Raw genomic sequence first — 13478 nt, forward strand, 5'->3', positions numbered from 1 at the left:
AAACAAGAAAAAATGTTTAAGCTAAATATAAACTGAGAAAAATGTCAAACTAACACGTTATCATGACCTGTTGTTGACCAGCCAAGAACCAAAAAATAAAACGTTTTCTAAAATATAACGACGAATGAAAAAAAAAATAAAGTTGAAATTAAAACATAACAAGGTTGTATATATAATGATTTTTGTGACAAACTCAATGAAGAAAAGTTAAAATTTTGGTAGGGTACTCACTATATAGGTTGTGGGTGGGTGTTGGGACCCGCATTTTATTAAATAATTTCTTTAATAAATAAAATAATCAATAAATATTAAACTAATTAAAAAAATAAATATACAAAGACAATTACAATCTTTTTAGATTTGAGAGACCAAACACGCAATAAAAACATATAATAGGGACGATCCAAATTAAATAAATAAATAAAACATATTGCAGATTACCCCAAACCACATAAACCATTCATGTAATTTACCCTTAAGAATAAGTATCCTAGACTAATCGAAGCTACCCTACTTCTGCCTGGCCAAACCTTCAGGCTTATCACCAAACAATAACATAAAGAAACTTAATTCATAACTGTAACATTTTAAGCTCCTTTTTCCATTTGATAACAAATAATATAATTAAAGAATAACACTTTCTTTCTATTTCTTTCAGGTTGAACATGGAAAAAATGGGATATTTACAAAATTGTGCCTATAACAAAACAGTAAAATCTGTTTCTGAGCATGCATGTTAGATTTGAAGATACAAAGATGGAATAAAAGTGGAGTTTAAATAAAATATTGGGGAGGATTGAAATAGTTGCCCAAAACCAAAAGGTGGAACTGCAATGCAAGAAGGCTAGCTAAAGAAGATGGTCAAGAGTCAGAACTCGGAAGGGTGAAAAAAGGACAAAATTTATGTGTTACCTGTAATAAGATTGATGATACTTTCACCTTGATTAGAATTGAAGGAACAACATAGCAGATAAAATTACAGTTAATAACCAAAATATGTACTCTTTTATGCATAATGAATAGCGACAAAATTAATATATAAACACATAAATAAAGAGGAGACAGGAGACTAGTATATGATTGATGTCTTTTTCGTATATACTCTCAATCACACCATGATATTAGAATTTAGAAACTACCCTACCCTACCCTACCCTACCCTCATCACCCACCCTTGAATGATATATGTCTGCAACCCTCTCTCAAGTCTCAACGAAATAGTAGCATTCTGTCTCAGCTTCTGCAAACACCCAAATAACATGTAGTATTTATAAAGACTCTTAAGAGAAAGCAAAACAATACCTGTTGCAGGACTTGCTTCTTGCTTCCACCTTATTAATTTCCTTCTTCCTGTCAATAAATAAATTCACATTATATAAAGTTGTTTTAACATATAAAATATAAACTACGTAAACGTAAATAATACAGTATAACCTTAATTATTTGCTGTCTGTTCCTGTATAAGCATCTTAAGAAACATCATCTTAGTTGTGTCAGCCTTTGGAACCATAAAATTCTCACGAGCAGACGGCTTTAGGAAGACATGCAGTGCTTGCAAATATCCCAATGAATCTTCTTCAAAACCTGGGAAACATTCCACAATGTCCATGCATTCTTTTGTAGTTGGTGTTGAATTTGAAGTCTGCATGCTTTTTGTTGTCTCTTCCTCTTCCTCTGTATCGCTTTCAAACACAGTGATCACATGATGGCAAATTGGTCAAGAAGCCAACAACAACAAACTCCAAAATTAAAAGTTAAACCAATACAAACTTAAAAAGATTCTTCTAATTAAGTTAGTAAACAGCTAGCTAGTAGTATGAACGTATGTTTGAGTTTGAGTTTGAGTTTGAGAGAAGGATATTCATATATATAAATGGGTTTTTTAGTGACGCTTCCGATGAAGTGGACACTTCCACTGCTCAAGGTGTGTGAGATTTCAAACTTTTTGTTATACACCCGTAAAAGTAGTTGTAGTGGTTGCTTCCTATTGTAAAGGGTTACTTCTTCAACCACTTTGTCTCCAACACTAATTTTCACAATAACAGGCGCACCTACTTCCTCCTTATTTTTTCCAAGACAAACCTAATTACAAACAATAACATTTAACAAAACAAACTTCTCATAACAAAAAGCAAACACAATTAGCTTTATTTATTTAGATAAGACAAGCGTCAGGAATAATTTATTTAGAAAGAAAAGTAAAGTCCCATTTGCTATGGACTATATATATTATGGATCATTCCATGTGATGTCACTCCTTTTCCTGGGTACATCTGCAGAAAGGGTTTTATTTTGTTACCTGTTTAATATGCAAATACCTCCCTAGACGAAGCTTTACTTCAAACGCTTCACCACTTCTAACCTCAACACCTGAATCAAAACCATGATATGAGTTTGCATACACATCATAAGTCATAACGTGAAACAAAACATAAAACTAGTGTTACAAACAACTGATATGTGAAAACAACAAACCCAAAATCACCATATCATGTACATTTGAAACATACATACATAGCAACAACAGTCCTGAATGCAATCTTATAAATCCAATTTCAAACATGGACAACATATAATATATAGTATGATATAACACAACACCAACACTTGCACATCCTCTTACTTTTAGTTTAGACAAACACAAGTTGGGATCCAACCACACACATCTGCACAGACAATAAAATTGATAATAACATACATTACATATCAAGCCTCTAATATAAAAGCAAAACGATGACTATCATCAAGGTAAATCAAATTGGAGATTTGCATCGCTATCAAAACCAAATCACGGTGCATACAATTTTTTCATCGAAACAGGGTGTATAGATAATGAAATAGAAATATAATTCGTTATCCCAAAACTTCATCGTTGCAAAGGGAGAGAGGGAGAAAGTTGAAAGAAATTAGGAGCGCCGATGAGTTAGGGTTTACAACACTCTTTTTGAATAATATTAACGGTGTGAATTAGACTATATAAGTAATTGAGAAATAAAGTTTTTTAATGGATTAACGACCAACGGTTTTTTGTCATGCTTATATGGATTTTGGGTTTTTTTTTTAATTTTATTTCGACTGGTTGGGTTCTTATACTAAACTTTGAGTTTTTATTAATAATAATGATTTATTTTTGGAGACAAAATTGCAACAATGGTGGTATGTCCAAAAATGCTACTTTGGTCCAAACACGTTTAGACTAACACTAATAGTCAAAAAAGTTATCATTTTGATTCGGTTTTGGTCCAAAACAATTTAAAAAATCTAAAAATGACGGATTTGTCATTTTCCATTTTTTTGGTTTTCTTTTTGTTATTTAATTATTTTATAACTAAAAAAATATAAAAAAATAAAAGAAAGTATCTCTCTCTCTCTCTCTCTCTCTCCATAAAAAACACATCAGAATCTCTACAAGTTGAAGCCGAAAAGATGAATCAATCACCGACCCAATTCATCAATTCTTCAAATTACAAAAATCTTCTCAAAACCCACACCCTCACCTCGAAGGAAAATTCACTCTCCAAAAAATCTTCCGCCACCACCACCGTTCGACCACCACTCGGCACCCGCCACAGTCCGTCATCTCCATCTCCAACTAAATCAGATCAGATGAACACACACAAAATCATATCAGATAAACACACACATACACACACTAAATCAGATAAAATCAAATAAACACACACATACACACACTAAATAAGATGAACACACACACAAATGAAATCTGATGAAAACACACAGATTAACACAAACATCCATCGACTTTACAACAGATTTAACACAAACACACACACATACAGATTAAATGCACACACAAACTCGAACAAGACCAACGAGAGATTAAACACATATACACACAAACACCACAACACATCTGAAAAGCATTAAACACACACACAAACTCCACAATAGAGAAAGGGTTGCACTAATGTAACGTCTCAAAATTCAAGACTAAAAATTTCTTTTAATAAAGTATCACTTAAAGTAAAATCATCATTTCAAAACATAAACAGAGTATTAGTTTTCAAAACACATGTTCATTATCAGAGTAAAACATTCTCAGGTTGACTAATCTATGGTGTGTGCCATGCGATCATCCCGAGCTCCATCATCCGCTACCGGAAGTACCTGAAACCAAAACTGAAAGCCGTAAGCACGAAGCTTAGTGAGTTCCCCAAATACCTCATACCATACAAACCATTCATAGCCAAGAGCTATACATAACCGACTTATCCATAATCAAATAAGGTGCTATGTGCCAAACATAGTCTTGCCATTATGCCACGGGCCGCGCGTGGTCTTCCTGGTCAAGCTTGGGCCGCTCCCTGGGTCATACAGACAAGTGCCAAGGGCCACCCCTTGGTCTTACAGACATGTGCCAAGGGCCACCCCCTGGTCTTTTATGCAAGTATCACAAAGACAACCGTACATATTACTCTACTTAACTAAACAACATACAGTGTGCCAGAAGCCACCTCCTGGTCTTTCATATATAATAGCATACAATGCGCCAGGAGCCACCTCCTGGTCTTTCATACATATTGCCTAGGGCTAACCCTTGGGTCTTCCAGTCATCCATAATAACATACTGTGTGCCAGGGGCCACCCCCTGGTCTTTCATGCATATTCTAAATGGGCCGGCATTGGTGCCTTAGATCCATACACACAGTGAGGAGACTCACCTCGCACTGCTGAACTCTGCTGATAATCCTCCGGCTGCTAACCGACAACTCTCTGAACTCCCGCTCCACTAGCTCCCCGAGCTACCAATATCAATGCAACACTTAGTCTAACTATCTCCCGAAAGTCAACTAAGTCAACTCAGGTCGAAGTCAAAGTCCTGGTCAAAGTCAACCTTCCAGGTCAACCCTACTCGTCGAGTCACCCTACTGACTCGCCGAGTTCATAAGTCCAGAGTCCTTCCACTCGCGACTCTACTCGCCGAGTCTACCGATTTCCGAGTCCTGACCTGTCCAACTCACCGAGTCTCTAATCGACTCACTGATTCGAGTCTAAACGCGAAGGGTTTGGGGTTTCGCGACTTGACTCGCCGAGTCCAAGACAATCTTCATCCAACTCGCCGAGTTCATGCCCAACTTTATCCGACTTGACGAGTTGTTCATCCCACTCGTCGAGTTCCTCCTCATCTTCAAGCTACTCACCGAGTCCACTCAAAGGACTCGCTGAGTCCATCCGGTCCTTCATACATGCAGAGGACTTTTGAGTCATGCAGGGACTCAAATCTGTAGATCTACCCTTCCCAAGCCTATTCCTCATGTAAAGTTGCAAACTTTACGTGTAGAGAAGGAGATCTAAGCAAAATACACCATAAACTAGGGTTTATGGCCAAGGGGCTTCAACGTTGACTCAAGGGCTGATACTTTATGCTTCTCTAGTCCATAACACACTTGGATCTGAAGTAGCAACTCGAGATTCGGCTTCTAACTCAAATGGGTGTCAAACCATGGCTTAAAAGTCCCAAATCTCACAACCATGGAAGACCTAAAGGAGAGAGGGACGACTTATTACCTTCAATATCTCAGAAAGGCTCCACAAACTCCAGATCTATAGTCCCTTCTTGCTCCTCCAAGTTCCTTCTTCCTTCTCCAAGCTTTAATGCACCTTCCAAGGCAACAAATGGCTCAATCAAAGGTTATGACGGCTAGGGTTTGGTATACAGGGATGAAGAGGCAGTAAGGGAACCCTAAGAAGAAGATTAAGACGTTTATATAGGCTCCAAGTCCCGAATTTAGGGTTTTCCACGCACAGACCAGACTCGCCGAGTCACCTTGGCCTACTCGCCGAGTCGGTCACTTACTCCTCGACCCGGATCCCGCTCGGACTCGCTGAGTCCCCCTTTGGACTCGCCGAGTCGACCCCTAAACTTAGGGTTTTCTTTCCTTTCTTAGCCTTCAAAACTTTAGGTGTTACAACTCTCCCCCACTTAAATTAAACTTCGTCCTCGAAGTTTTCCATGGCCCACCGCCTGCAATCCGCCTTCAATACCCACCAATTATCCCAACACCAGCTGCCTACCTTCGCTGGTCTTCCACCCGGTCATTCTGACTAACGCAAATCCCTGCGGATAATCATTTCGGGTCAACTCTGACCCTGATCATTCTGGAAACACAACTTACTCAGCCGACAACCTTCTGGTACTCTCCGAGTACTGCAACTGAACCCATAGGGGATTCACCCCTTCTTTCCTCACGCGATTCCCTTGCTTTCCTAAGGCGATGCCCCAAAACAACTATCTCCCCTGCCACTGTGAGGATCCTATCTTCCCCAAATCCATTACTCCCGCTACTTCCAGTACGGGTCATTATCGCCAGTATCCACTGGGCATTCTTTCTACTATAATTGGTGTCGAGCACCCCACGACGAACTATCTGAATTTCACCATAGACTGCTTACCAGCACTGCTACTGGCTGGAAATTTCTGCTATTCCTTATCTGCCTTCTGGATGAACTGAGACCACCCTGGTCCCTACCAATCTACCAATATCTGGATTACCGGCTCCCACCGGTCGCTAGCCCCAACTCAACTCCTAGTCGCTCCCAGCGACTTTCGAAGAAACTTCACCAATAACCGCTCAATCCACTCTGCCACTAAATCATACACCTGATACATTCGCTCTAACGAATAGGGATCGATGAATGCTACGGGCCATCCCGTAGTCTTACAACACTTCTACGCTGCCAGCCAACCAAAGCTACAGGCCGCCCGGCAGTCTTGCTAAACCAGTGCTACGGGCCACACCGTAGCCTAACCATGCTCACATACGATTGTTGCGGGCCACACCGCAGTCTTGCTAATCTAATGCTACGGGCCACACCGCAGTCTTACTAATCTAATGCTACGGGCCACACCGTAGTCTTACTAAACCAGTGCTATGGGCCACACCGTAGCCTAACCATACTCACATACGATTGTTGCGGGCCACACCGTAGTCTTGTTAATCTAATGCTACGGGCCACACCGCAGTCTTACTAATCTAATGCTACGGGCCACACCGTAGTCTTACTAAACCAGTGCTACGGGCCACACCGTAGCCTAACCATACTCCCATACGATTGTTGCGGGCCGCACTGCAGTCTTGCTAATCTGATGCTACGGGCCACACCGCAGTCTTACTACACTTCTTTTACTAGTTAGCCACTGGTGAATGTTACGGCCATCCGGTAGTCTGACAACACCTTTCCCCACCGACTAGCTGCTAGTGGATGCTACAACTAACCCACAATTGATCATACAGCACAATCAAGTACTCCCAAGTGGTACTCATGTCCCAAATGGAACTCCCAACCGATTCCTATGTAATCCGCGACCAGAAATTTCGAGAATGAGGTCTCACAATTGGCAAGTTTTCCTAACTTCCATCTTACACTATCCTCCAATTATACAGTCACCTGAGCCGTCTTTCTTCCTAACAGGAGAGCGAAACTTAACCTAGTTTCAAAACCCTTTCTACTCCCATAACCTGATCGTTTCTCCCCCACTTAGCCTCAGCTAAGTCCTTACTGCCTGCGAAAACCCGAAGATTTCCATTCATTCCTTCCTTACTCGATAGGCATGATAACCACCATCGCCCTATCCCTGCTAGCGATCCATCTCTAGCCCACTCCAACTACCGTATGATTATCGAATACTAGATGAACACCTCCCGCATCCCTGATGCTAAAAAAATTCCCTAAGCTCTAACTATTGTCCTTATAGTCTGAATAACTGGGCACAGACTCCTTGGTGATAAGCCACTTTCCTTGATGCTTCCGAAAGCCATCCCGAATGCCCAGATTAGAACCATCAAACTCCGATGATGGTGGCTGACCACTTCCCGAACCATTTTCAACCGTAACCAAGATGATACTGAACACTTCGAACCCGAAGTGAAAGATGACCTCCACTAGCTACTAATAGCTCCTGGTATGCAATTGGCATATGACAATTCCAAAATACAATCCACATACAAGCAGAGAGACAAATCATACATAAAATCGCCTGAGTCCAGGGTAAAAACTTCCCTAATTCACCTAGGAATGAAAACAGCCATAGATACGTACCTGCAACATTTCTTCCTGTAATCCAGATCTTCCGCATCTGTCACTGCATGGCACTACCCTCTCGCCCATCCGTAATCCTCATAGTCGCTGGGGCAGGCGCACTCCCTGCTCCTCCCCTCATCATCGGGCAGTCGGTCCTCTTGTGGCCCACCTGATTGCAGTGAAAACATAATGGGCTTGCCCCCCGTGGGCAGTCCCTGCTGACGTGACCATCACTGCCACACTTGTAGCAGCCGGAACCCCTGGAACGACACACTCCCTCGTGCGGTTTCTCGCACGTGCTGCACTGACTTCGGCCCTGCCGACCCACTAATCGCTGATCTGAAGTCTTGGGTCTCTTCCCGGGACCCTCCAATGTGAATGTTTGATCTGACTTCCTCTTCGCAATGTGCTCCAGATCGATCTCCCTCTCCCTAGCTCAAGCAATCATAGAGTCCAGGGTCGGGCATGCCGAGAAGCTGACATGCTCCCGAATCTCCGCTCGCAACATGTCATGATAGCGGGTCCTCTGCATCTCATCATCCCCTGCATACTGAGGAACTAATAGGGCCCTCTCCCGAAACTTGGCGGTAATCTCCGCCACCGACTCTGTCGTCTGTCTCATGTCTAGGAATTCTCTGGCCAGCTACTGAAGCTCCACTGTCGGCGCAAACTCCACCCTAAACCTGGTCACGAAGTCTGACCAGGTCATAGCCTCGACGACCGAGGCTCCCAATGAGTCTCCAACTGACTCCCATCAATCTCTAGCTCTGTCTCTCAAACATGCCGCCGCAAAGCGGACCTTCGACCCATCCGGGCAGAAGCTCGTCAACTGTGCAGACTCAATGTCTGCGATCCATCTCTTGGCAGCAATGGGGTTCTTCACCCTGTGAAAATCCGGCGCACCACACCCCCTAAAGTCCTTGAAGGACAGTGTGCGCGTACTTGCCTGGCTAGATGCCAAATCACTCCTGAAAGCTCGGAGGCGATCCTCCATCAGCTCAATGATCCCCTCCTTGATCGACCCGAAAATGACCGGGGTCGCCTCAAGGATGCCTCTTGTAATCTCAGATGCGATGAACTCGCGCAACCCATCATCAATTGGTTCGGATCCCGCGCCCGAACCTGATCCTGAACCGGATCCTGACCCGCCCACTGGTCTCTCTCGCAACGTCACCATGCTGAAAATATAACACAACCACTATCAGAATATTGATCACTGCTGCGAGGCCAAACACACGCACTACCAGGTTCCCGGTCTTGTCTCGGCCCTTCCCGAATCGAGTACGGATCCTCTACTTTCAGTAGTACGGGCCCATACTACCTTCCACATCTATCCGTACTTTCCTCAGGAATTGCTTTGACTCCACCAGGTCCCTTTCTACTACTTCTGCTTCCAGCACTACCTCATCCTAGGCTGACCCTAGGGAAACCTCTGACTCAACTCAAACTAGTCCTCAGCTGCTGAAGGCTTCCACGCGATGCCAATTAGCCATCACCTGGATACCATCACATGTGATGAGGCTCAGATAATCCTTCGAGTAAAAGACTCGTCGCTACAACGGTTAGACTCAAACGAGAGCTGCGCAATAGGGCCAAGTCCAGCACTCTGAGATTATTCAACCCTGATCACATGTGACGTGGCATATCCACTTAATGGCTAACTCCCATCACTCAAAATCCCACAATGCACAAAGCAAGCAGCATTCAGACAAGGGAAAAATCTAACCACAACATGCTCAAGCAATCATACACATATAGCAAAAATCTGAACTAGCATGCAACACAAACTCATGACTTAGGCATAACCTAAACAGGCTATCCTACTACTGTCTAATCAGCACTACTATGCAGCTCAAAAGCACAAATAACAGGCACATAAGGCATCATCCCTAGATCCTTAGTCCTATTCTAGCATGCTGTTCTATTAACTGATAATCAAAACATAGACTTGTATGGGTATTTTGGGGTACTTACTTGAGCTCGGTTGATTGCATGCACCACACCTCTTTTCTCTTTTCAAAGTTCTTTTCTTTTTGAATTCTTTTTGCTTTTCTAAAACCGTTTTCTTCCTTAAACTCTCTTTTACAAAACTGCCTTTTCATTTTGAAAACTCTTATACCAATCCCTCAGTTTGAGTTCAGACATGCTCGAGAGCATGTTCGAATCCCTCAAACCAAGGCTCTGATACCAACTTGTAACGTCTCAAAATTCAAGACTAAAAATTTCTTTTAATAAAGTATCACTTAAAGTAAAATCATCATTTCAAAACATAAACAGAGTATTAGTTTTCAAAACACATGTTCATTATCAGAGTAAAACATTCCCAGGCTGACTAATCTATGGTGTGTGCCATGCGATCATCCCGAGCTCCATCATCCGCTACCGGAAGTACCTGAAACCAAAACTCAAAGCCGTAAGCACGAAGCTTAGTGAGTTCCCCAAATACCTCATACCATACAAACCATTCATAGCCAAGAGCTATACATAACCGACTTATCCATAATCAAATAAGGTGCTATGTGCCAAACATAGTCTTGCCATTATGCCACGGGCCGCGCGTGGTCTTCCTGGTCAAGCCTAGGCCGCTCCCTGGGTCTTACAGACAAGTGCCAAGGGCCACCCCTGGTCTTACAGACATGTGCCAAGGGCCACCCCCTGGTCTTTTATGCAAGTATCACAAAGACAACCGTACATACTACTCTACTTAACTAAACAACATACAGTGTGCAAGAAGCCACCTCCTGGTCTTTCATATATAATAGCATACAATGCGCCAGGAGCCACCTCCTGGTCTTTCATACATATTTCCTAGGGCTAACCCCCGGGTCTTCTTGTCATCCATAATAACATACTGTGTGCCAGGGGCCACCCCCTGGTCTTTCATGCATATTCTAAATGGGCCGGAATTGGTGCCTTAGACCCATACACATAGTGAGGAGACTCACCTCGCACTGCTGAACTCTGCTAATAATCCTCCGGCTGCTGACCGAAAACTCTCTGAACTCCCGCTCCACTAGCTCCCCGAGCTACCAATATCAATGCAACACTTAGTCTAACTATCTCCCGAAAGTCAACTGAGTCAACTCAGGTCGAAGTCAAAGTCCTGGTCAAAGTCAACCTTCCAGGTCAGCCCTACTCGTCGAGTCACCCTACTGACTCGCCGAGTTCATAAGTCCAGAGTCCTTCCACTCGCGACTCTACTCGCCGAGTCAGTCCATGACTCGCCGAGTCTAACGATTTCCGAGTCCTGACCCGTCCAACTCACCGAGTCTCTAATCGACTCACTGATTCGAGTCTAAACGCGAAGGGTTTGGGGTTTCGCGACTTGACTCGCCGAGTCCAAGAACAGACTCGCCGAGTCCAAGACAATCTTCATCCAACTCGCCGAGTTCATGCCCAACTTCATCCGACTCGACGAGCTGTTCATCCCACTCGTCGAGTTCCTCCTCATCTTCAAGCTACTCACCGAGTCCACTCAAAGGACTCGCCGAGTCCATCCGGTCCTTCATACATGCAGAGGACTTTTGAGTCATGCAGGGACTCAAATCTGTAGATCTACCCTTCCCAAGCCTATTCCTCACGTAAAGTTGCAAACTTTACGTGTAGAGAAGGAGATCTAAGCAAAATACACCATAAACTAGGGTTTAAGTCCAAGGGGCTTCAACATTGACTCAAGGGCTGATACTTTATGCTTCTCTAGTCCATAACACACTTGGATTTGAAGTAGCAACTCGAGATCCGACTTCTAACTCAAATGGGTGTCAAACCATGGCTTAAAAGTCCCAAATCTCACAACCATGGAAGACCTAAAGGAGAGAGGGACGACTTATTACCTTCAATATCTCAGAAAGGCTCCACAAACTCCAGATCTATAGTCCCTTCTTGCTCCTCCAAGTTCCTTCTTCTTTCTCCAAGCTTTAATGTACCTTCCAAGGCAACAAATGGCTCAATCAAAGGTTATGACGGCTAGGGTTTGGTATTCAGGGCTGAAGAGGCAGTAAGGGAACCCTAGAAAGAAGATTAAGACGTTTATATAGGCTCCAAGTCCCAAATTTAGGGTTTTCCACGCACAGACCAGACTCGCCGAGTCACCTTGGCCTACTCGCCGAGTCGGTCACTTACTCCTCGACCCGGATCCCGCTCGGACTCGCCGAGTCCCCCTTTGGACTCGCCGAGTCGACCCCTAAACTTAGGGTTTTCTTTCCTTTCTCGGCCTTCAAAACTTTGGGTGTTACAACTAAGGTTTTTGCAAAGGTTGTCACTTGTCATCAGAGAAGAAGGGAGAGGAAGTCATCGTCGACAAACCCCTATAAAGAGAAAGGGTTTCTCTTCCTTCACCTTCTTCGCCTTTGTTGAGTCACATTTGAGTGTATGTGTCTTCTCAGAGATCTGAAGAAGAAATGAGACACTGCAAACCCTAGCAACTCGAAACCACCACTGATATGATCTTCAACTCGTCATTTAAGAGGGATGTAGATCTGATAAAGGGGGCGACTGGTGAAGGAATAACTGATAAATAGAGATGAAATGAGTCGGGTTTGTTGTCGTGTTCATCGATGTAGGGTTTGCAAAGGCGAAGTAGTCGTCGGAGCAAATGAGATAGAGGACGACGGTGAAAGTGGTGGATTCTGGACGAGCGATTTCTGGCGGGCACAACCGCACAGTTAACACAATCGATACACAGATCTTGAAGGTGGATTTCACAAATAAAGTTGGATTTGGGGCAGGAGCATTATGGTGAATTTCCGATTGAGAAGATGCATCTTTTTCTTGAGCTTTTTTAATTGAGGTTCCTCCCGTTAATCTCTTTTCAACCAACGAGAGAGAGAGAGAGAGAGAGAGAGAGAGAGAAATATTTTATTTTATATTTTATATTTTTTTAGTTATGAATAATTAAATAACAAAAAAACAAAAAACAAATGGAAAAAGGCAAATCCGTCATTTTTATATTTTTTAAAATGTTTTGGACCAAAACCGCAACAAAACGATAACTTTTGGACAATTGGTACTAGTCAAAACGTATTTGGCCCAAAGTAGCATTTTTGTTTGTTAGTACTTTATTTATATTTTTGTTAAAAAAAATACATATTCATTTTAGGAAGCCTACTTATTTATATCATGTCATCCATACAAGTGATTTCCACCTTATAATTTGATAAAATTTATGAGACTTCAATAACACATCATCATTTTAATTTATGATCTTTATTTACATTATGGTTATTTATGTTGTCTAAAAATTAAGACCAACCACAGGGTCATGCCATGACAGTCCAAAGTTATGAACATTTTGTTAGTTCTCTCCTAATTAACCTTCAATTGAAAAAACAACTCAAATGAGGAGAGATAAGGATAACTAGTATATCAGATAAAAGATATTGAAGACAGTTGACACAATAACATGAACAAAAATATTTCATAAATAGAATGAAATG

General features: G+C 42.5%; 1 protein-coding gene across 5 annotated transcripts; it reads right to left on the bottom strand.

Annotated features, from left to right (window-relative positions):
• Window positions 1-966: 966 nt before the first annotated feature.
• LOC111881281 (histone deacetylase HDT1) lies at window positions 967-2985 on the bottom strand. Of its 5 annotated transcripts, XM_042898318.2 has the most exons (5): window positions 2300-2984; window positions 1862-2082; window positions 1435-1694; window positions 1303-1350; window positions 967-1240 (listed from the first exon to the last, which is right to left on the bottom strand). In XM_042898318.2, exons 1-3 carry the CDS (start codon window positions 2414-2416, stop codon window positions 1436-1438), a joined length of 597 nt encoding a protein of 198 aa, XP_042754252.1. In that variant the 5' UTR covers window positions 2417-2984; the 3' UTR covers window positions 967-1240; window positions 1303-1350; window position 1435. The 5 variants fall into 5 exon arrangements, 2 of the variants coding, with proteins under 2 accessions (XP_042754252.1, XP_042754251.1); XR_008226701.1 differs by having other exon boundaries at window positions 967-1350; window positions 1435-2082; window positions 2300-2370; window positions 2624-2985; XM_042898317.2 differs by having other exon boundaries at window positions 967-1350.
• Between the last annotated feature and the right edge of the window lie 10493 nt (window positions 2986-13478).

The sequence above is a fragment of the Lactuca sativa genome, chromosome 9 (assembly GCF_002870075.4).
Source record: "Lactuca sativa cultivar Salinas chromosome 9, Lsat_Salinas_v11, whole genome shotgun sequence".
Lineage (NCBI taxonomy): Eukaryota > Viridiplantae > Streptophyta > Magnoliopsida > Asterales > Asteraceae > Lactuca > Lactuca sativa.